Source organism: Aptenodytes forsteri, unplaced genomic scaffold (assembly GCF_000699145.1).
Source record: "Aptenodytes forsteri isolate BGI_AS27 unplaced genomic scaffold, ASM69914v1 Scaffold93, whole genome shotgun sequence".
Classification (NCBI taxonomy): domain Eukaryota; kingdom Metazoa; phylum Chordata; class Aves; order Sphenisciformes; family Spheniscidae; genus Aptenodytes; species Aptenodytes forsteri.
This window is the reverse complement of record NW_008794665.1, coordinates 4,587,083-4,611,307: the sequence shown is the minus strand read 5'-3', so window position 1 is coordinate 4,611,307 and position 24,225 is coordinate 4,587,083. Positions and strand designations below refer to the sequence as shown.

Here is a 24,225-nt window from a genome sequence, read left to right as displayed (position 1 = left end):
GGGAAGCAGTAAAAGTGTTTGAATGAGCAGAGTCAATGTTTTGGAAGTGTAACTTACTTTTTTCTTAAAAAATAAAACAAAAAAACCCACCCAAACAAAAAACCCCAGCCCTCAACATAAGAGACCAAGAACATTCTAATTAGAAATTATCCTTTAAACACAGTAACCATTGGGACTGCACAGCAAATATTCAGTTAAAATGATATGAAATTAGTAGTAGCTGCTTAAAGTTGATAATTCATATGGAAAACTCTAGGTAGATCTGTTTTGCAGTCTTCATTGCCAATATTGTCAGAGAACATTAAAGAATGAGCATTTTGTCACTGAACAGTAGTAGGATGACACGTTGCAGGGCATGGGATGGTCATTAAATGGTTTTTTGGTTTCTCTGGAGGAGCAGATTAAAGCTAGTTGCTGCCTAAAGGCACATTGGAACAAGTTTCTGTTCTTGTTTGTTGGGTTTTTTGTTTGCATTCACTGCATCAGATTATTTTAAAAACAATCTGCAGTGGAAATGAAATGGAAGAAAACTGCTGTCCCAGGACAGGGATTTTGTTCCAAGCCTCATTTCATAGTGGAATTTCTCCTCTTCTGAGAACTGGGTGGACATGCAAAACATGAGGAAATCTGGAGCAGACAAGATAACAGGTAGCTAGTACTGCCACAGAGAGAAATGTTAACAGGAGCTGCTGCACAATTTTGGGGTTTTCTTTTCTTTTGTTTTCACGTTGTTGCTGGTATCTTTTCACTGACTTGTCTGGGTTCCATCTGTGATCTCAGCTCCTACCAGCTTGGACTTCCCTGTTTTTTATTTGTGATAAAAAAGGGTGGCAAAAATATTACAAGGGGCAGTTCTCAGTCTAGTCACCACTTCAGATTACTCGGGCAAGGGCAGGGACATGCAGCTTGTAGCAAACAAGCTTAGTGCCCTTGCTCTCTTAGGATCCTCTGTGGCATTATTAGACTTAATTGTGTTGATCCCAAATGCACTTTAATGAGGACAGGCAAGGAGAAAAGGAACTAGACAGCACAAGTCACATGAACCCCCTCTATCCTGCTTTTTATGTTCTTTGCTTTGTTTTTCTTTTCCCTGTCCTTTGACTCTCAGGCTTTTATTAAGGAAAAAAAAACCCATGTCTGGCTTTGTCAGACAAGATAGTTGCATCTTTTAAAGTATAGCTGTCTGCTGTGACTAAAAGGTATCAAAACAGCCTTTAATGTCCAGATGCTGATTAAAGTTTGTCAGGTGTGAGTGGTTGATAAGGCTGGTGTTAGGTTTATTTTCTAGTGGCATTTAAGACAGGCCACTAGAAAAGATGGGCCTCTGCATTTCTCTTGTCTCCTCTGGGTTTGTCCTAAATCTTTTTATCATATGACAACAGTGCCACTCCATTACAGCTGCATTTAGCTCCCTTTTCCCTCCTTCAGTATTATCTTTTAGACTTCTTAAAATCTATCAAACAGTGGATTTGTAGCCTGTTGTAATAGCGTATGGCTAAAACAAAATGAGTGTTCGCAGTATTGCTAAAATGAAACCTTTGCTAAATGCTTTTTCACATGCTATTTTCTTTCTTGTACACTCAGTGTGTGAAAGTGCAAGTGAACCAGCAATAATCTGTCGTAAAACCCCAAATCCAGTCTTGTTTAATTGAATAAGAAACCAGTGTTTCATCAACACTTTTACCCTTGCTGAGCCTGAGAAACTACTCCTCTTTTTTTTTTTTGCCTTAACAATAGGGATGGTGTTGTACTCAACTGTCAGCTTTGAGACAGGCCTTGTCCCGAAGAATTCAGTCTATTTAGACAAGACAAAAGATGATAGGAAAAACTGAGGCACAGAAGGGACGTGACCTGTGCAGGGGTCTTGTTGCAGGTCAGTGGCAAAACCATGGCGAGAACTCAGGTGTTGTGGCTGCTGTCTCGTTGCCTGGTCAGTCAGCACTCACTGTGGGCTGCTACTTCCCAGGCACTCTTGATAGTCAACTTGCGACATGTATGCTGAAGGTCAGGCTTCTCGTCGACTTCATGGTAGTGATGCTGTCATCTCTGTTCTTTCAGTTCATCATCTAATGTATAGCTTCAGGTCTTTTGGTCTTGTTTCTAAACTTCTTAATAAATTTGAAGACTAATTTGGAATGAAAAAATGTTAATTTGTAGAAGTATCTTACACCAGATTATAATAAGGGGATCATTAAGCTGTCATGGTCTATCGTGTCTGTAGGACTTGAGAGACCTTTAATCAGCAGATTATTGACACGACGTGGCAGTCTAGTATGTCATTAAAAGTTCACGACCTTAGGAAACACTAATAAAAGTTCCTGATTTGGGTTACTACTGCTAAAAAAGAAAAAAGGTTTATATATGTTTTTGCAGTTGTTCTTATTGTGAGGTCAGTGAAAGGTCAAGAAAACAGTACCTTGTACTTCAGGCCCAAGGCTTTTTATCAGCAACTGTAGCATTGCACTGCTGCCAATATTCAATTTTGCTAAGCATGCAACAGTTTCCATATGTTGTAATCCTCTTTTTAGTGATTTCATCTTCTAAAGTTGTTTCAAGTTTCTTTGACATAATAAGGATTTAAACAGTATGCGTGTAGTTTTAAGCATGTGTTTGTTTAATGGTAGTGAACTTCTACACTTTTTTATGAACAGTATAAGCACTGTACAGAAGATGCAGTTTAACTGCATGCATCTTTGCACATGTAAAACTGAGTAGCTCTCACTTTGTAATGTGTTAGGTGGTCTTTAGATAAAAATAGAAAGTCCTCATCTATACATCAAAACAAAATGCATTTTACTCATCAGGCCTCTCCCAATTAAAGGCACGAGAGCATCTAAATTGGAGAAACTTCAAAGCCCTTCTCTATAAACAGCCGTTCCCCCCAAGCTCGGTGCTTTGGGACTGAGGTAGGTTGTGATACACAACCCAGAAGTGAAAGGAGCTCCTGGATTGTGTGCGAGGTGTAGTAGCTTGGGTGCAGAATACAAGTACAGACGGCCACAGTTACTATAGCTCCCCTGGAATTTCAACAGCAGTCTCTTGTCCTTATGCAGTTGCCATCTTCTGTGTTTCATACCACAGTGAAAATTAAAACAAATGTTTGGAAACAAGAACTCTCAAACAGAAAAAGCTACAACCTTGGTCCTGGATGTCTTTAACTGACCATAAAAAGAAAATAAACCCAACAGAACTGACTGTGCTCCTTTGCGTTAAATAAATTCTCTACTTATGATTAATTTCTTCTTCTGTAAATCCTAGCTCGAAGTTTATTTTTTCTCATGTTGTTTAAACTTGTTGCAAGTGCCAAGTTGCCTGTGCTCCTCTTATTTTGAAGGGAAATATGTTTACAATTTATTGGCCTAATCCCCAGTTAGCTGAATTTGGTAGATGGATAAAATTTTAATAATGAAAAAGATTACACATTAATACCAATAGATAATACTTTTGAATATGGTGTAAGGCATTCTAAATGTTAAATGGAACATGGGAACGCAAAATAGGCTTATTTTTATTTCTGTTCTTCTTTCAGCCAAACATAAATCAATTAGATACTGTACTCCTTGTCTTATAGTGGTTTTGTCTTTCACATCAGTTTTACCAGAACCTTAGCTGTCACTTTGTAAGAGGGCTTGTCAGAGTTAGTCATTTCAGTGATAATATATATTTCATTATATATTATTGCTTTATTCTAAGTGTTAGGTGTTACACTTTAAATAACTTTTCAGGAGGAAATATTACACTTATTAGGTGTTTTTCTATGATTTCTAAAATATAGTAAAAGATCTTATTAGCATAAGCTCTTCCCGCCCCCCACCCCTCCCCACCCCAATGACACCAATCTATTGCTCCTAATCCCTCCTTTGGAAAATCTATGGGATTTAAAAAAAACATACTATACAATTTCACTGAAGTGTGTCCTATTTTTTGTAATTTGATGTAAGGATGTACTCCATTCAGTACTAATTCAGTGAAGAATTCCCCTTGCTAATTCAGTAAACACTTCTTGATTCTTATTAATTATCGTCCAAGTTGCAGCCTGCCTTTTGTGGAATGGAATTGAGCAATTGCTAGGAAATGTCAATGGAAATGAGTTTATCTGTGCTGCGTGACCCACAGCTTGTTCAAAGAGCGGTCACTGAAAAGTAGATCAGGGATAATTTGACTTGTATAAAAACGTTGGTGACTTTGAGCTTGTACACATGCTTCTGGCAAAACTCTTGCTCTTGTGTAAACGGAGAGGTGACGGGGACATGAGGTTGCTTCTGTATAAACGTTTTCTTGACACTTTTTCAGTAGAAGAACCCAGTTGATGTTGGCTCTTGGGGTGAAAAAAATTTTACTTCTATAAGGAATTTTTTTCTATGCAAAATGAATAGCGGTAGCCTTATTCAAAAGTATTAAAAATAGCTGTCTTTCTACAATTTGAATGGTAACAATTTATATAGTGTGGTTGTAAGGTGTTCCTCAGTGCCCTTTCTTAAAGGCATGGAAGGGATAGATGAGGGACTACTGGTTAAACTGTATCGGGTTTGATAACATGACAAATGTTACTGGATTTTTATTCTTTTAATAATGAATGAAAAGTTTCTAATGTGCAAATTCAGGGTAAAAATCTAAAAGCGAAAATTGTGGCACAACAAGGATGCATTTTCTTAAAAAGTAATGTATTTCTAAACCATGAGATGGACTGTACTGCATATAAAGTCAGGAAGGCATTGATTGCTTAGTTGATGGGTTGCAGTAGTTTAGTGTAATTCCAAGGGGACTTCTTCAGATGGGCAATTTTCAAGTTCATTGAAAGATGGAAGAAAAATCCCAATTTGTGAGTTTGCCTGCAGTGTAAATATTAGGAAGAACTCAGAGCTACACACTCTAAAGAAAATAAAGGAAAAAAGGGAAAGGGGGGGGAGCAGAGTCTAAGGTACAGGAAGTATTTTTTGTTAGTGACTGATTATATTTTGTCTTTTAGAGCCAGAGAAATATTCTGATCAATATGAAGAATCTTATTCCTACAAAATGTACCAAAGTTCTGATTTTGCATTTACTAATACTTCTCGTTAAGTTAGAATGTGTGGATATTTTGTACAAAGTTCTAGTATATACATACATATATATGTGTGATGATTTTATTATCTGTATTATTGCATTTCTTGTATATATCTGGAATAACGGGATGGCTGGATTACTTGAAAAGCCCTTGGTGATGGGATTTGGAAGAGTGAATTAAGTAGAAAGTATATGCCAGAGCTTAAGCTGAGCTCTTAATTGTATTGCTTCTGTCAGTTGAGATTGACCCATAGAGTAGCTGTCCTCTTACTTTGGTGCAAACTTCCAGTGTTTTCAGCCCTGACTATGGAAAGGCTGCATAGAAATATAGTGAAGTAGCAAAAAAACCCAAACCCCTTTCTCTTTATTGTTTGTTCCAGTGTATGGGACGAGCTATCGGGAAGTTTAGGGTCTGTGGTTTTGCTCCTACAGTTATTGCTGGTTCTTATGGCAGTGTGTAGGAAAGACCTGGACATCCTGAACATGCACTGTTTTGTTGGTTTTTTTTTTTTTTCAGAAGTAGGAAGAGCACCAGGGTCTCTGTTTCAGGATGTGTTACACTGATCAGTGAAATTGTTGAGAAAGAAATAGGTGTATTTAATAAGCATATATGAGTATTTTCTTATGACCCAAATTGGACCTAATTATTTCATATTTCCTGGAAGCCAAGAACTGAGGGAATCCTTGAACTGGTGAAAAGAAGGGAATCTGTAGACATGATACATCCTTTTTTCTCCAGGAAAATTGTGATCTGTAAGATGCCTTAATTTTGCAAGGGGGATAACCATTTAAAAAAGTAAACTGGACTGATGCACTCCATGAGAGAATACAAAAATACAGGTAGCTATTCTCAAATGGAGAGGTGAAACAATTTCAGTTGCAAAACTGTTTGCTTGCATTTTAAAGTGACAAAGCAGAAGATCTGGTAAGGCTGGTAGGTATTCTCATGAAAACTTGGATTTCTAAAATAAAAATTGTTTTTAAAGAGGAGATGCAGCAGGTGGCTTCAAATACAGTGGTACTATTTTTAGCCTACTGATTTTGTGATACGAACGGATGGCATCTGAATTAAGGAAAGCTTACCAGTTTACAGTTTTTGTTTTTTTTCCACTTCTCAGTTTAACTACATATATGGTAATAAATTGGTTCTCTTAAGTCAGGTACTATGGACATTAGTAATAATTATGGGGAGAATTTTCAAAAGCTTCCAGTAGTTCTCAGCTACCTTTAAAGTCAAAAGGGAAATTGGAGAGAATTGTGCTACAGTTTAGTATGTTTGTATATCCTGATTGTTGTACATCCTCTGCCTGGAAAACTAATGATTCCTAATTTTTTCCTAATTTTTTCCAACATTAAAAAAAAATAATTTTTTAAACATTTTTTTCAGTTCTATTTTATACCTCTAGATTGATAATAGATGCAGCGTCTTATGGGGACAGACAGTTGGCTCAGCCAGCAGCCAAAACCAATCTCTCTTAGTCACTGGAAACATTGTGGAGTGTGGGCTTTCTCCTGCTGTTTCTTTCGCAGCTCCAGCCTCCACAAGGCCTCATGGCTGATCAGAAGCTCTTTGTTTGTGCATATATGTGATTATGTTGGTTGGGAGTGCAGGGGCTCATTTAACCAAATGGGTCTTCTAAGTTCCTGTAGCACATCCTCAGAGATCCACATCTTGTCAGGAGTTGTGTAGGAGAGGCAAGAGTAGGAGCACCGAACATGGCAGTGATAGACTACACTGACAATGTAGAAAGCTATGGGATAGATTTGTTGTCCTGCATTGTTATATAAACATCATATATATTGACTGTAGTGGCAGGGCAGGGAAGCAACCCCTTTCCTTAATTTGGGGCATATCACTTCAACACGTACATAGTTCTTCCTTCTGCTCAGCCTGAGGCAAGAGCTGGTAGTGCTAATTACTGTATTAACTGAAGGAAAGACGAAAAGCTATTGGTGATGTCTCTCGGTCTTGACGCACACTGTTCCCCTTTCTCTCTCTTTTTAATGCCCTGAGGGTGACTGCTGTAGAGTATTATTGCTTGATTCGGTGCATCAAGAGAGGATCTCATGCGCCACCCTGCACTTGTTTGTTCTCTGCCCATTTGGCAGTGACAGAAACCAAGAAGAGGTCATGTGAGTGCAGCTAGAATAGCGCGCAGTGCCAGGAATGCAGTTATATTACACTGGGCTCCTTTCATGCTTTCTGTGTGAATAGGGGTCAGCACTGTACTGAATGTCGTGGAATTAATTTGTGATTTTTATGGAGATGCATCTAAATGGCACACACTGAGGAACCCCACCTGAAACTGGAAACACGGTGTGTTGTGCTTTCAGGGAGGTGGGAAGGGCTGACCACAGATGGTCAAATGAAGGTTCAAATGAAAGACTATTGGTGAGAGTGACTCTGTTCAGGGCAAAGCAATTATGGGCCCGATCCTAGAAAACCCTGCACCTGCTGTTTGTATGACACAAGACAGGTGATCTATCAGGGAGACCTAAGTTTAACAGTCACACAAGGAGCTGTTGAAGACATGCTCCCTAATAAAAAAAAAAACCTGACACCCTAAAAAGTTAGGGGTGTCATCTTGTATGCTTCTGTTTGTGTGTTTGGATTCAAGTGTATACTCACTGGGATGCCTCATCTCCCTAGCGTTGTTTAGGTTGAAGTATAGTTAATGAACCTGCAGCTTTATGCTAAGAGGCTCACCTGCATATTAAGTGTCATGGGACCACAAACAAAAATCCTGAGAACCCGGTTTCATTGCTGAGTATTGGTGTGGCACAGCGGGGTCTCATACAGGAGTTATAATGTGTGCTATAAGTTGTACGGTTGGACACTGCCAGTGTTGATGTGACATTTGGAAGAAGAGCCTGCAATCATTTAGTGGGCTACAGCCATACTAGTGGTGCTGTCCATTTTAGACCTTTGTAGAGATATGGAATTGAGGGAAATTTATAGAAAGCAATTACATTCTTTCTGAGAACATCTTATTAAATGTCACAAAATCTTATTTTGCCTTTCTGCATATTCCATCAACTTGCTAGCTTGCAGACTGATGCATACAATTTCAAGGCTGTCTTCTGTTGTGTTTCCAGTGAATAAATTTTCAGCTTATAGCAGATATTTTCTTAGGCCTTAAGTATATGATCCTGTGTTTAGATTGTTAAATTCTATTCCATCTGTATGTCCCATATGTTCAGCCCTCCTACTGTTCCAGTTTGTTTGTGGTCACCTTTCTTCACTATGTGAAGGAAAGGACATGAGGTACTACTGAAGGATTCTTGCTGATAGCTCTGCAGTCGTGGTGACAGTTTGTACAGTTGTGTATTGCTGAAGACCTTTTCTCTAACTCTTTCTCTGGGTAGCCCAGTGCAGGATTAATTGCAGTGTTTGTGCAGCAGGGGAGGACCAAATTTTAAGGTCTCTTCCTGTCTCCTGACACTTCAGCTCAAATGAAGAAATATCTAAAAGTATGCAGATACAATTAAAGGAAAATAATTCATGCTCTAAAAGGTTTCTCGGGTCCTTGTAGTGGATGAACTACAGCACAGGTTAATGGGGAAGTTTCCCAGGCTGAAGTGTTTTGAAGTGGAAGAGAAGGCAAGCAGAGCGTTCTGGATTTTCCTGGGCATGTTAGTCGAGATACAAATAGCTTCAGTTGTTTCAAAAAGAGGTCACTAGATGAAGTTACTGAGAAACAGGAAAAAGATGTTTGATACTGCTTTTCCTTGGTCAATTAATTTTTTAGGTTTTTTTGTTTGCATTTACTTCTTGAGTGTTTAGAAGTGGCTTCCAAATATACTTGCTCTTAAACAAAAGCAGGGCTGAAAGCTGGAGAAGCTATATTAAGAGTGGGTTTCCTTTCCAAATCCTTCTCTGGGAGAGCATGCCATTGCCTTTCAAGTTGTCTCCTCTCCTGTTGCCTGTGTGTTTGTCATGGTTAGTGGCTGGAAAGTGAAACTGACACTATTGCCTTTGGGTAAAACTGAAGCAATGTTTTTCAGAGAAGGGAAAAATTTAAGTACTGTTTTTCAGATAAGTTGTCTTTTCTATGTAGTGTTATGCTTGCACTTTCGTGCTGCAAAATGTTTATTTTCTCTGCTAGCTTGGATTCAATTGCAGTGCAGGCAGGGAGGTGTCGAACTTGGTTTAGCAGTTCAATGCGGCACACTTTCTCTTTTACATTTAGGCTCAAGTTTTTATCCCTGCTTTACCAGGATACCTTCTTTACACTGGTGTTTTTAGCAGGAATTAATAATCTCTGGTTAGCAGCTGAGATGCACCTTCTTTGCTGTATAAATGCATCATTAGAATAAACTGTTGTGCGTAGTGTGGAGTTACTCCTTTAGAAGATGAAGCCTTTTAAGCAATATTGAGAAAATTTCCTTTTCTTTGTGCTTTTGCCTTTGTTTCCATCACAGGTTTGTTAGAGCACACATTACTTGATCTCCTTCTATCCTTGACTTTAATATTGGTGATGAGAAGTCTGCTATCAGGGGTGGTCAGGAGGCTTTCTGAGCCCCTCGGTCTGATAGAGGTCTGCTTTATTCAGTTTGTGCCCTAACACATTGCTATTGTGTAATGTGCCCAAAGCAACACTCTTCCATCAAGATCTTGTGGGACTCTTAAAGGCAGAGTTCTCCACAGTCACGTTATCTTCCAGTTGACCAAGCCAAATGTAGTGGGTGTTGCCTGGAAGGCTGGAGTTGAGTCTGTGGATTGCAGAGGTCCCTTTTGACATTCTGTGTAGGGTGACTGTTCCATGGGAAACAGCTAAAGCTGTTTAAATCAGTTTTACTGCTGGCACTCAGTTGTAAAAACTAAGTGCTTTCTTTTCTTCTTTTTTATAACAGTGTCCAGCTGGGCATGGAAACTTACTCAACATTCATATTTTTATGATTAAATGGCTGCTTTGTGCTGCTCATATACCTTGTGCCTTGAAACCCTTCTGGGGCTGAGCAGAAAGTAAGAAAATACTTTTCTTACGTAAGGAGGAGTTGCAGTCACTGGACCACATTAAAATGATGGGCGAATGCAGAAAGTCAGACCAAACCCAGTTCTCTGTGCATGGTTGTTAGGGGGTTTTTTTGTGGTGTTTGTTGTTGGGTTTTTTTTGGGTTTTGTTGGGTTTTGTTTGTTTGTTTTTTATGTGGGACCCTGTTTGGAAACTGAGGTGTGATGTGAAGACTTTCTTTTTAAGGTCATTCTAGCGTTTCCAAGGCTTTCTTAAAAATGGTCTTTGAGGTACTGTCTTCCTTGGTAATGACTATCTACAAGTAAATAAAGTGGGATCTTAGAAGCAGCTGCTCTGCTTTTACGGATGAGGGAGAAAATGAGATTATCTGGTTGACACGTGCGCTCTCTCTTGCAAGTCATCTTTGCCATACCAGAACACCTCCTTCATCCTGGAAGAGTGGTAGGCAAAGACTGACTGAAAGAGCACAGCTATGCAGCAGAAGGATCTTAGTGAGGCAGCGTCATTTGCTTTTTATAGCTTTTCTCTTAGGGAGCCATCTGTATGTACTACAACTACATTTCCACGTCCCTCAAAGAAATTTTCTAATCCTTGTTTTCCTGATATGTGTCGACAGGAGGGATCAGCTATTGGTGTTTGTGCAAACCAGAGAAGCATAATACTAGGCAAAGGTAATGGACTCATCAGGAACTATGAACTACATTATTTCTGTAAACTAAAGTGGCAATAAAATCAGGAATAAAAGTTTGCACTTAGCAAATGAGCATTTTATGATCTAGGCGATATTGCTCATACGGTTGGTCAAGCTGAAATTATATGAGAAAAATAGGCTCTGTCATAGTGAACTGGAAATCTTACAATCTGGTTCTGTTTCTTCAATGCATTTATTCTTAAAACAAGTTTAACACCCTCAAATTAAATTGGAGCGATAGCATTGTATATATCTCCAGCACAAGTCCAGCAAAGGTGTCAGCAGCAAAACCTCCCCAGACTGCCATATCACATTAAGCAACTGTGATTTGAAGGGGCACCTTTACAGAAGTGAAGAGCATTTTGCTGGCATGTTTAGTGAAGCCCCCGATGCCTCTTTTGAGAATAACAAATAATAGAGGTGCTTTTGATGCTGTCTGGAAACTAGACAAAGGGTCAGCAGTCTGTTTCATTTAGACAAGCAGCTGTTTTATAGCTGCTTTTTTTTTTTTTCCACTGCCAAACTGTGGAACTTTTGCCTAGGAATAAAACCTTCAGGTAAATAGCATTGTGACCATTTGTTGCCTCTGGTTTGTTACATGTCACTCTTGTTTGAAAAGAAGTTGAAATCACGGTTTTGTTTGCTTTGCCCCCTGCCAAGTAGTGTTATTGTAGAAATGGCAAATTGATGTCAACTCCTGCAAATTTTACTTTTATTGGAAATTAGAAAGATATCTTGTAGTATAAAATAGCTAATAAAGCATTGGTAAATTTTGACATAAGTAAAAATTTGGCTTAATTTTGTGAATAACCTTGTGTAGCCTACATCAGGGGCATATACAATAGCTTCTAGAGTTAGTAAGAAGCAATGCAGTGCAAGACAAAATACAGAGATGAATGACCTTATTGTCTGGAACAGAATTTTTCAAAGCTCTGGTCCACAGATCTTCTGGTGCCTCTGGAAGGTGCACTAAGAGGTCCACAGAACCACTTTTAATACATAATCTGAATTTTTTAGTTCTGGGCAGTTACAGCATAGTACACAGGAAATGTTGAGGGTTGACAGTGGCTAAAAACACTACTGTGTTTAGAGACGTTCCCTCTATTGCAAGGACTACAAGGTGCAAAATGATAAACAATTTTGTTGAGTATTTACAGAACATGTGTCTTTTGTAATTTGGCTTTGTGCATCTGGATTGCTGACAGTAATTGTGCATGGGTATTGGAAAATAATTTTGATATCTGTCTAATTAGTGTTTTGGCTTTATTTCTTTGCCCCACACCTCTCTGAAAAACCAAGGCATGCACAGGCATGCATGCACACAGCTGGTATGACTTTTGAGGTTATGCTTTTGTTTGTGTTGACAAAGTAGTACTGGTCTCTGTATGTTCTCAGCTGCATCTTTGTAAAGTGAAGAGTTACTAGGCTGTCAAATAACTCTTGATAAACCTACCACAGCCCCTCTTGTGTCTCCTCCTTCCCTCCATTCCCCCAATGCTTGGTGCAGTGACTATTAGAAGTTGATTTATTTTATATATTAATATATGCCATATATATGTGTATTTGCCGTTACAGAGTTTATAGTTCCGAGTCGGATTTGATCTGGGGAGAGGTGTGATAGGCTATACAGTCACATCATATCAGGGTTAGCATTTTGGATACCTGAGCTCGGCTTCTGGCACGTTACTAAATTGCAGTGAATCACTTCCTACCTTTTCAAGCTATGATTTCTTCATATATGTGCTACCAGTTTCTTTGTAAATGGCTTTGAACATCTTACTGTGGGGGACCCCTAAAAAAGAACCAGGAATGAGGATTTGGTGAAGGTAAGAGGCAATAAAGCTGTTGTAGAATTTGCTGGAAAAAGTTCTGTGTGCACTTGCAGGTTGGGTATGTATTCACCATTTGCTCTGTGTTCACTCTCTTTTCTGTGCTGGTTGTTTGGTTTTGTTTGGTTTTTTTTGAGTAAGAGAGCCAGATTAAACTGGCCCAAGTTTGTGTGTAAAGCTGGTGGTGTTCACTTAGTGTGCCTTTCTATCCAGACTGGTTCAATCTTTTCATGCCTCCCTTATCCTCCACATGTGTTAGCTTCTCTGCGAAGTGAAGAGAATGGATCTCTGAGTATAGTCCATTGAAACAGCCTGGGATGTAACAGCTTGTGTAGCCGGGATAGAAGATTTTGGGACTCCCCCTCCATAGGCTACGAGCACAGCTAGGAGCTGAGACTGCTCTCAGAAAAGGAAATGCTGAGCATTCAGAGTCTCGCGTTGTGTTGACAAGCCTACCTGTTTGTGTTTCCTGCCTCTGTGCTCTTTATGTTCTCAGCTACTTAAATCAATTGTGTAGGCAATGTAATTGCCCATTTGTTACTAAGGAAAAAACTAGCTCAGGTCCTTTGTTTGCTGTATCAAATGCCTGAATTGGATGTTACAACTTCACTGCTTGTAGCTGAAAAAAGTGAGCGTTTGTGTATCAGTTTCATAATGAGAATGTCATGTATGCTCTGTTTTGTGGGTGTTTTTTTGGTGTGTGTGTGTTTTTGGGGTGTGTGTTTTGTTTTTTTAACTTCTGCTTTTAATGGAACAGTAGCTTCATAAAAAACACATGAGAGAGTCACGGTGGGGCTGCACCTAAATAGCCTGAAGCTCAGGTAGGGTGGTTTAGGACAAATGAGATTGGCGTGGTGGCAGGAAGAGGAGAGCTGGAGGAGGTCTTGCTGTTCTCTGGAGTAGGAAGCTGCTAGCCCTGGGCAGCAAGACAGACATAGAACATGACCCATTTGCAATACTGCTTCCAGACGCTTTGCTTCACCCCAGCTTGAAGCAGAACATGCTTTCTTTGCCTTCATACTTTTTCTTACTTGCAGGCCAGAGTGAGAAGACTTAGGTCTTTGCATTGTCGAATTGGCTAAGAGAAATGATTAGTGTACTGATATAGGATGTGGAATTCAGGTTTCAGGGTTTTTTTTCAGTTCTCTTATTTTCATTTTGCACTTTTCTGCTGCTTATGGTTGTGTGTTAAGCCCATACTGTTTTAATACACTGCTACAGCACTGCTTACATAATTTTTGGATGGTTTTAAAAATAGAAACTGACTTCAGGCAGAGAAGCTGCAGTGGAGAGGACTGAACCAGAGTTGGAATGGTATAGATGAAGAGAACAAGGCTGGATAGGAAAAGTAGAGTGACACGGAGCACTTAATGTAGTTCAGAAGTGAAGGCAGCGAAGAGACCTGTGGGGAGGTGTGTGCAGCAGAATTTCTCAGTCTTCCCTCATAGTCTTTTGGGCTCAGGGAGAGCAGAGAAAGAGGGGATGGTGGAACAAAGACTAATAGAGAGTGTAAAGAAGAGTAGAAGAGAAGGGATAGGATCTGTGTGAGATGAGCGTACCAAAGTGACAGTGAATGGTGATGATGTTACTTCAACTCTGTAGGCTTTTTAAATGTTTCTGTGTGGTAGTGGCGGGGTATTTACCTTAAAGGTCTTTGATTTTTGTGTGTGGAAAAAGGTACTGATTTTAAGAAATTAGCTAGATCTCATAGAAACAAAAACATTAAACTCCCAAAAGCTTTTAGTGAAGAATTTTACAAAGTGACTGCTATGTATAACTTTTGTGTGCTTTAAAAAAATCTGCTCCAAATAAAGTATTTTCTTTAGACAGCAGGACCTGAGTTTAGAGAGTCTCATTGTGAACTTGGAAAGAGTTAAATTTATTTTATCTAGGTTTGAGGGGAGTTGTTGTTCAAAAGTTGGAGCAGGGGAAATAGGGTCTAATTCATCCTCCTTTTTCTGTTTTCCAGTATATCAATTTCTGTGGACAAGAGGAGAGGGACTTCAGTCTTTAGGGACCCTTGCTCCAAGCTGATTGGCAGTGCTTACAATTGCACCACCAGAAAGCAATAAAATAAGTACGTAGAGCAACAGTAACAGAAAGCAGATGTCTTGCTTTTGCAATTAAAGAACTGGAGAAGGCAATAAGAAAATAATGGCAACTGACTGTGCATTTGGGGGGGGAGGGAGTATATATGTATCTTGCTTACTTGTCAGACAAAGTGGAAAACCCCATACTGGGGAAAATGAAAGATACATTAACAGCCACAGTACCTTGCTTTGAAAATTGGGGTCATAAGTGCTTAATTTTTCATTAGAAACCATCATGCTAAGAGTCCTGCAAGATAGAGCAGACAGCTTTTCTCATTGTGTTCTCGGGTCTGTTTTTCTACTTTGGATGATTCTATAAAATCAGTCGTGTGTCTGATTCAGCTGAGCAAAATATGTGGAAACTGGGATCGTTTTTTCTTTCACATATGTGCATTTTGTATCAGGAGGGAAAAGGTATTACTGAGACAGTCATCTGTGAAATATAGTTTAACGTTTTTTAAAAGCTGCACATAAAATGGAAATAGATTTGACGTCTTTTAGTCTATATTCAGTCTATATCTGAATGTTGCTGTGAACCAAAATGGTAATTAGTCACCTACGCAGCATCTTCATTCACTGACTGTAGTACATGGTGTTTTCCTGCTGGTAATGTCTCAAGGCAAACAAGAAATGGGCTTTAGGAGAACGCATTCTTTGTGTAAGCATTAGCATAAATATGTAAATGTGTACGTATGCTTTGAGCAGTTTGCCTTTTTCATGGTCACCATGTATGTGTAGCCACATGAAAATGAAATGCTGTAACAGTTTGTGTTGAGAATGGAAAAGTTACTGGAAATGGGGTGAATGGAAGAAGGAACAGGGCAGACTTCTGGTATCTTCCTTCCTTGTGATACTGCTCCAGGCGAAAGCTGAAGAGTTGAGAGGATGTCCTATTTGTTTTGTTTGAAAGAATGCTAACTGACGTATTTAAAGCAGAGTCCACATCAGTGGCACGAAGGGAAGAAGAAAACTGTGAAACTTCATTTTAATTTCTGTTTTGGTGCCCTTTCTCTGTCAGGGCTACTTAAAAACAAACAAGCAACAAAAACAACAACAAAGTCCTTTGTGCTCTGATGCAGACATTAAGCTCCTTTTTGCTGTGGCTTAAAAAGCAAAAAGACTTATTTGGCATAAAATACTTTAAAGAAAGCAGTGAGTATTCTGACTTTGAAATATTTCTGAGTGAGTCTGAGCAGAGAGTGCTGCAGAGGAAGTGCTTAGGGAAAAATTGTTCATCTGGGGTTTTAAGAGTCAGTTAGGAACTTGTCAGTGCTGCTTTATATATGTACAAAGCTCAGAAGTCCTGTGTTTCCCTGATTATATTTCAGGATGTGAAATACCACACTTCATGTTGTCCCAGTCACTGCTGTGCTTGTCAGTAAAATACTGTACCTTGTGTTCCCGTGCTGTGCTGGCTTGAATCACACAGAAGGAAATCTCACTCTGTGAATAACCTACAACATATTGCCATGTAAGAAACCCTGAAGTGCCCATAGGAATCGTGGTAGTCTCCTTGCTAACACCATGCACAGAGTTCTTGTGGCAGCTCTCAAAGCAAGGGCAGGTGAGAGGTTTTCACACTGCCTAAATACAGGGCTCAAAAAAAAAAACAGCTCTTGTGAGGAAGCTCAGGTTCTGAACTCTGACAATTTTGACATGCTTCTGCTAGTGTGTTTGTATTGTCGCAGTAAAGGTGAAATTAGGTGGCTGCACTATAGTTTCTTCTCACAGAAGTCTTTAATGTATCCACACATGGACATACACTGGTTTATGCATGTGGCACATTAACCAACCTTTAACTGCTTGGCCCGCAGCTGTCATACTTTTGGTTGAAAACTGGTGCCAAGTTATTTAAGAATGTCAGCTGAGATGAAAAATTCAGTATGTGAAGTAACATCTGATCACTCTACAATTAAGCTCCTCTCTCTCAAACTTTTTCTAGTATTTGCATTTGTATTTACCCCAGCACCCTTTAAATGAAATGCTGTGCTGTATGATGCTGTATCCCTAGCAACAAAGAATCAGTTTCCTCCATGCAGGTGAGACTGGGAATAAGATATGTGCAGCTTGAAACACTTATCAATCAAGCCACTTCTGCAAACTGCATGTGAACTTTACAAGTAGGGCAACAGTACGAGTACTGCTACTCATTCTACTCTTAAATACACATAATCTTTACAGAAGAGAAATTTGAACACATTTGTTTGATGTTTGTGAATAAGAAACCTATGGCTGAGAAGGTACTACTATGCAAGTTTTTTTTGTAAGGCTGTAACACTCCAGAGGAATGTTTTAATATTCTGCTGCAAATTATTTTTTAAAAAAGAAAAGCATCAAGATTTTACAAGCTCTGCCCCAGATCCGGTGACCATTTGTAGTCAGGCTAAATGGTCTTACTAGATGCCTGTGGAGAATTGAGACTGTTTTTCTCTGTAGAGTGTTTTGTAGATAATGAGGCAAACTTCCACCCTTTTATTACTCATCGGAATAATTTAATGGATGTAAAAGAAATTTTCCAGACTTGACTGAGATGATGTGTATGCCATCTCACCCTCTCCCCACGTGCTTCAGATGTGAAGAGATTTTCTTTCTGATTACAAGCAAGCAGAACAAGACTGTCTTGGAGACATCTGCAGAAGGGCTGCAAGATAAGCAGGATACATGTCCTGTTTTACTTCTGGTTCTAACAGCAAAAGTACAGAAGGATTTTTGCTAAGCACTTTCAACTTTTTTTAGGCTATGCAGGAGTTTTTCATAATTGTCAAGAAAATCCAGAGTTAATCCTGGTGAGAGGTGTAAGTCTCCTCATGAACATGTCTTCTGCCAGTGGGGGTTACTGAGAGCATTCCTGTGTGCTTCATCCCCGTAGCAGGCTGTGTTTGTGCAAGGGTGGGCCTTTCTAGGGCATGATTGTAGGGGGTTAGGTCAGTGGTCTGCCTAGCTCAGTAGTTTGTCTCAAGTAATGCAAGTAGAGTTTGTCCAAGGAAAGAGGCATTTAAGCAACAAAGCATGCATACAGTGATCTTTTCCCAATTATGATCTCCCAATGAGCAACAGTGTAAAAACTTCCTGAGCCAGAAGCTGTATCAAAATCACTTTTCAATAGCTATGGATCCTCCATGAATTTATCTAATCTTTTTTTGTGAATGCCATTAAGCTTTTGATTTCCACAGCATCCTGTGATAAAGAGTTTGTGATTCCATCCTGAACCTTTTTCTCCTAATGGATCTTGTTCACTGTTCCTGTTTCATCAGCTCCTCAAAAAGCAACTGGACAGAGATTTCCGTTTTGGGATATGGAGAGGACTGAGCAGCATGTAATTCTTTGATCCTCTTGAAAACTCTGAGAACTCAGTTTCCTGGTTTTTCTTGATAGGCTTGCCAGAAGCTTGACAATCTCAGTTTTTTAGGTGCTTCAGCTTAGTTATAGTACAGTCTTGTTACCCAACCGGTAAATTGAGATGAGCTCGGCCTGGCTTGAGACCCGTATAGTCTACTATAAGTCACATTTTGCAACCCATGAGGTAATCTTACCCTTAAATCTCAACTTCTGGAGAAGGATCAGGACACTTGACTGGATTAAATTTAATAAAGCTAGTGGATCTGAGCCAGACTTGCAGCTGATGTGTATGGCTGTTCAGTTACATTCGTATGCACTGATCAAATTCTTTCATTCTAGTTTTCTATGCTTTTTCTGTTCAAAACCATATTAAGCTATTTGCAAAACATAATATTTTGTACCACTCTACAAATAACAATTTGCCACTTCCAAATGCAGCTTATGGATTTTTATAATACAGCTTTTTCCCCTCACTCCTGTTCCTTCAACCTTGGCGCCCTTGGCTGTGTAAGAAAGAAGGAAAGGAGTCTGTTACTGCAAAAAAGAACTTAACTGCATTTATCTCCAAGTGATTTGGAAACTTGTACAGCTTTATCTCAAGTTTCAAATAATCACTGCAGTCAGGAGGATTACATACACTATTCTGGCAAGCTTTGTAACTGTAGAAAAAGAGCAGTCTCAATACAGGTAAGATAACCTTTTTTGGCTCACGTGTTGTATCACAGGAGGCTGTACTGACATTCTTAAATCCATCTCTTGTACTTTATAGACAATTAAGGCTGCTGAAATAAGACTTTCTTGACCAGCAGTTCTGTTTTTCCATCTAGGAAAAATTTCTATTTATCTTGTATTAAAATACAGCCAAGCCTGCGACAGTTCCCTTTGAAGAATACTGGCTTGTGGTATTGTTTAAATTTACAGTCATGACTTCAAGTCAAAAAGGAGAGTTTCATTCCCAGTTAGTATAGATGAGCTTCTGGGTGAGCTGGCTGGGCGTAATATGCATGGTCCTTTGCTCAGCTGCAAAGCGCGCTTGGAGGAGAAAGTCACAGAGATGCAAGGGGTGTTAGGGAACTTCAGGGTATTGCAGTGAGCATGTTCCACTTAATATTGAGTTATGCTTTACAGATATTCTTGTAGTATAAAGCTGAAATTGCCACTTAAAAAAAAAAGTGCATATAAGGAAGACAGAATCTTGCTTTGAAGCTGTTGAAATCAGGTCTGGGAAAGCTTTTTAAGTAGATATTCCTGCCTCCTCCCACTTCTCAACAGAAAAACACTTTTGTCCTGTTTTGCAAAAGAAAAATCATTAGGATACTTAGCTGTTTACACAAATCTTAAGAGAAAGCATACTATGTGCCAAAATAAATCTGTACACTGCGGTGTGGAGAAACCACAAAGAAAACCAGAGTTTGATGTTAGAGCAACATTCCATTACATGCCTCGAAACTAGAGTGAATATAGTTTTCTTTTTAGCCAGCACTTAATTTTCAAAAACCAGAGATGAAAGTTGGGCAGATGGACGTTTAGAGATGTGCTCGGACACCTACTGTATGTTTTTTAAGCATTCTACATGATTGGTACTGTATCATGCCAAATACACAGCGGTGATATTGGGAGACAGAGTACTTATTCTGCCTGTTCTGCTTGTTTCACTGATCCTTAGCGTGGGTTTTGTATGGAAACTCTGTAGTATTTGGAGAGAAATGATGCACTCTAATTCAGTGAAACGGAGGATACAGGGGTATAAAAAAAAAAAATCATAGGTGCTGTTCCCTTTTCCATCATGGGGGAAAGACACTGTCTTTTGAGTTTGGTGCTTTTGAGTCCCTTCGATGAGAAAGGGACTGTAACTTCCTTTAAGAAATACAGAAACATTCAGTATCAGAAAGGTTATATAAATGTTGGCTTCAGGGTTTTTAAAAATTCTTACTCTTTTTTTTCCCCCCCCCCCCCCCCCCCCCCCGAAATCACGGGTTATACTATATTTAAACAGCTTTCTGTGTTTCTGTGGACAACATTGCTAAAACAGTATATGTGTATTTAGGACTTTCTTTTAATCACTTTCACTGGGCGAGAGCTGCTAGGACAGTTGTTTTGTGCAGTGGTGGTAATACAACAGTAAAATAATGTGTTGCTTGACTGTGGAGTTCGCTTTGAGTCTGACAAACTCAAAAAGAACCTTTCTTGCTTGATGCTGTGCAAAATGACATTTATTGCACCTACTATTCCTATGTGGAACATCCCTGAATGAGCTGTGCAAGTTTTTAAATTCTTCCAGTTACAATGGTTGAGTTGTAAAATAAACAACTACATACATATTTTAAAACTCTCGGTAAGCCCCCACAGTCCTGATAAAATTGATTATCCAACAGAGAGGATGAGTCAATATGTATGTTTAAAAAAATTATAAATCCATAAATTTATAGTTCCTGCTTTGATATATATATTTTTTTTTCCCTTTAGTTCCTTGGCATAGCATTTCTTGGGATTGGATTGTGGGCATGGAATGAAAAGGTAAGTTGAATATAGCACCAAACTCCATGTTTTTCCTCTTTCTTTTTCTGATGAAATATTGGAATAGTAATATGCTGCACATTTTATGTGTCCACACACAGTTTCTACTGAAACAAAATCAAGCTCCTCTGTCAAATAAAACCTTGGCTCGGCTCACCTAGAGGAAGATCCTTGGCATCTTTCCCAAGAATGCATTGGCAAGAAATCATGGCTGACACTTGCACATAAAATAACCATTTCAATCCATGCACGCTCAAACTGCAGCTCAGATACTAGAACACTCCACTGAAGGCAGTATTGGCAGCATGTCTCTGCTGCATGTGTCCCCAGGAATGGGGAGGGAGCCTACATGTCTCAGAGGGCAGCTTCCTGAAAATAAGCCTCCTCAGCTTTGCCTTAACATAGCATGCTAATTGCTGTTCCTCTTAAACAAAAACACCCCTCCCCCCAAAAAAAAACCCAAAAAACAAACCCAAAACCAAAACACAGTGAACCCCGAAAATCAAGCCAAACCTGAGACAGAATAACTGTTGGCTTTTCTTGTGCAAATAAAACTGTCCACTGGAACGCTCTCTGTTGCAAGATGGTAAAATCAACTTGGAAATGGGAAGAAAGGGGGGTAGGGAAAGAGAAAACATTTGTGAACCAGAGCCTAATTTTTAGTTTGCTTGCTGCAGAAGTTGGGAAGAAGATAAAATATCAAGACATAATATACAAAACAAGTCAGTATGTGTTGGGTTACTGAATGAAGAGTTTGGTTCACTAAAAGACAACAGCTAAAATTAAAGCCAGAGTTTCCTTTTCTTCTTTGTTTAAAAGATTGAAAATAATAAAACCTGGCTGATAACAATGGTGCTATGATATTCAGTTACATAATGTTTTTTCTTCTTTTAATGGAAAACACTGAGTAAGTTACAAATTGATGTTCACTTAAGGCATAATAACTGGCGCTTGCAGCAGAACAAATAGCACATTGGAAGCACTGGAGTTTTGCCATGTAAAAATTCAGGACAAATTTTGCTGGTTCAGAAGTGAGTTGCTAACTTAGATTCCGATTGCTCTGTGCATGTGCCTTGGATGTAGATAATTACAAATAGTAATGGGATATTAACTCACACTGTATACACCCATATATATACATATGTATATTTACATACCATATGATACTGATGTTGGATGGCTTGAATAAGGTTGGAAAGAGGTGCTGTGATTTTTTTCATTCAGCAAAGATGTAAAAACATGTTATATTTAATACTCCGAGCATACTCACAGAGCTTATACCTATGTCTAAGCCCCAGAGAACAACTTTATTTTGGAGTGGCTTTCTAGAAGAGATTTTAATATTTTTGTATCGTTTCAGTAGGTAACACAAATGATTCCTCTTTAGAATGAATGAGCAGGTAAAGGGAAAACAGCTATAGTCTAGTGTTTGAAGTCTAAAATATACCAGTCCTACAGCTAGAGGGTGTTCTGGCAGAGTAATGGTTTGTTAGGTTTTACATATTTTCTGTATGGGAAAGCATCCCCCCCTTCCTAGGAAAGATGCATTCAATTCATAATTGCTAATAGCCAGAAGCCAAAGCTCATGTTTTTACTTGAGATTTGGACATCTGTTATCAAGTCATCTTAAACCATTTTTAATCAGATCCTGAAAGTGGGAGAAAATGCCATGTTGTTTTTAAGACAAGCAAATAAAACCACCTAGAGCAGTTTAATATGCATTAGCTCAGGCTCCATATGTAGTAGGTTTTTCTATAGAAATTAATAAATAAAATACTTTTTATTGTTTTAAAGCACAGGTCTTTCCTTGAAAATGAGCATCTCTCCCCAGCTTCTCTAACTGTTGTGACCTGTGGTGCTTAGTGTGGACTGTTTCAGTTCGTGGTTGTATCAACCAAAATGTAGTATAGGTATAGCGGAACTGCAGAGCTCTTGAGCACAGACAAACTTGATTTTTTGTAGCAGGAATTATGGAAAAATGGACTTGCGTCAAGCCAATTTGAGACCTTTCTTTCACTCAGCTCTCTAGAGGACAAGCAATGGCCAGAAGCTGCAGTCTGAGATCAAGTTCCAGATACTCACAGGCCCCATGCAACTTAGTGAGGGGCAGATCAGTTACATCCCAGACAGAGTTGTTTTGCTGCAGCTGGGGAGTTGGAGGTGAAGGCCAAGTAGGTGAAGCCTAAGACTTGAGAGATCTGTAACTTAACTGAAAAGCACTTCTCTAGCTAGACTGCTTCTTGCCTAAGGCTAGCCTGGATGATATCCCTTAGGCATTATGGGCTGTTGTATTGGTATACTGTAAGACAGCAAAGCAGCTTTGCAGAGAAGGACCTGGAGGTCCTGGTGTACACCAGGTCGAACATGAGCCAGCACTGTGCCCTTGCAACAAAGAAGGCTAGCGGTGTCCTGGGCTGTATTAGGAGTGTCACCAGCAGGTTGAGGGAGGGGATTCTTCCCCTCTACTCAGCACCGGTGAGGCCACACCTCGGTCAGTTCTGGGCTCACCAGTACAAGAGAGACACTGACATGCTGGAGAGTCCAGCAAAGGGCTGCCTAGATGATTAAGGGACTGGAGCATCTCTCCTACAAGGAAGGGCTGAGAGAGCTAGGACTGTTCAGCCTGGAGAAGAGCAGGCTTGGGGGAATCTTAACGTATATAAATACTTGAAGGGAGAGTGCAAAGAGGATGGAGCCAGGCTGTTTTCAGCGGTGCCCAGTGACAGGAGGCAATGGGCACAAACTGAAGCACAGGAAGTTCCCTCTGAACATCAGGAAACACTTTTTTTTTTACTGTGAGGGTGACTGAGCACTGGCACAGTTTGCCCAGAGATGATGTGGAGTCTCCCTCTTTGGAGCTCTTCAAAAGCAGTCTGGACATGCGCCTAGGCAGCCAGGTCTAGGTGACCAGAAGACCTCCAGAGGTCCCTTCCAACCTCAGCCATTCTGTGAAGACTGCTGCTGTCCCAATGAACTAAGTCTTTATCAAAGTTGAACTTGGTGCTGCTATTGTATAATGTGTAAACAAATTCGTAAGGTTTTTTTGCAGGATTGGGTCTTCAGAACTCCTCTACTGCAAAATGATTTGGTGGTGAGGAAGATTTTGTTTTACTTCTGTCTTGAATCGTGTGGCTTTATGTCCAGCTGTGTTGTTTTATAACCCAGCCATCAACTTGTATATACTTTTGCTGCTTCACAGAATCTTTTAAGATAAAAAGATAGTGTGCCAGGCCACATTAAAAATGCAGGATGTAAAGAAATAATCCACATTTTACAGGAGTCCCGTTTGCTGCTGGTTAAAACCAGTTTGGGATAGATTTGTGGGTTTGGTGGCTAGTTTCTTTTTTTTTGCTAAGTTGGCTTGAATTCTCCCCTTTAAACTTTGTTGTAAAGAAGAAAAAAAGCACACCATACAGTCTCGTGACCTTCCTTACAGCCTTTGCAGGGAGGCGAAAGAGCTCATTTGTCAAATAGGCAATAGAATTGGCTTGACAGCCAGTCAGCCAGCCCTAAACAAAAACTGGGCAATTAGCATTCTGAGTCATGAACCTGAAAGAGAGCTGGGGGGTGGGGGCAATAAACTCGGAGGATGAATAAAGCTATCTATACATGGATGCACTATATAGCGCTCAATCTCGCAGTGTTTTCAGGCATGCTAGATTTGGGCTTGTATCATTAAAAAAAGTTCATCCATGGCAGCTGATTTCCATCCCCCAACAGTGACATGAACATTGTTA

At 39.5% G+C, this 24,225-nt stretch overlaps 1 protein-coding gene across 1 annotated transcript in view; it reads left to right on the top strand.

Moving 5' to 3' along the window:
* The first annotated feature begins 1,991 nt into the window (after window positions 1-1,991).
* TSPAN5 (tetraspanin 5) overlaps window positions 1,992-24,225 on the top strand; it is a 43,201-nt gene continuing 20,967 nt past the window's right edge. Inside the window, exons 1-3 of the mRNA XM_009273615.1 lie at window positions 1,992-2,028; window positions 3,054-3,067; window positions 20,438-20,488. Of these exons, the coding sequence (XP_009271890.1) occupies window positions 1,992-2,028; window positions 3,054-3,067; window positions 20,438-20,488 (102 nt within the window). The remainder of the gene's footprint in view (window positions 2,029-3,053; window positions 3,068-20,437; window positions 20,489-24,225) is intronic.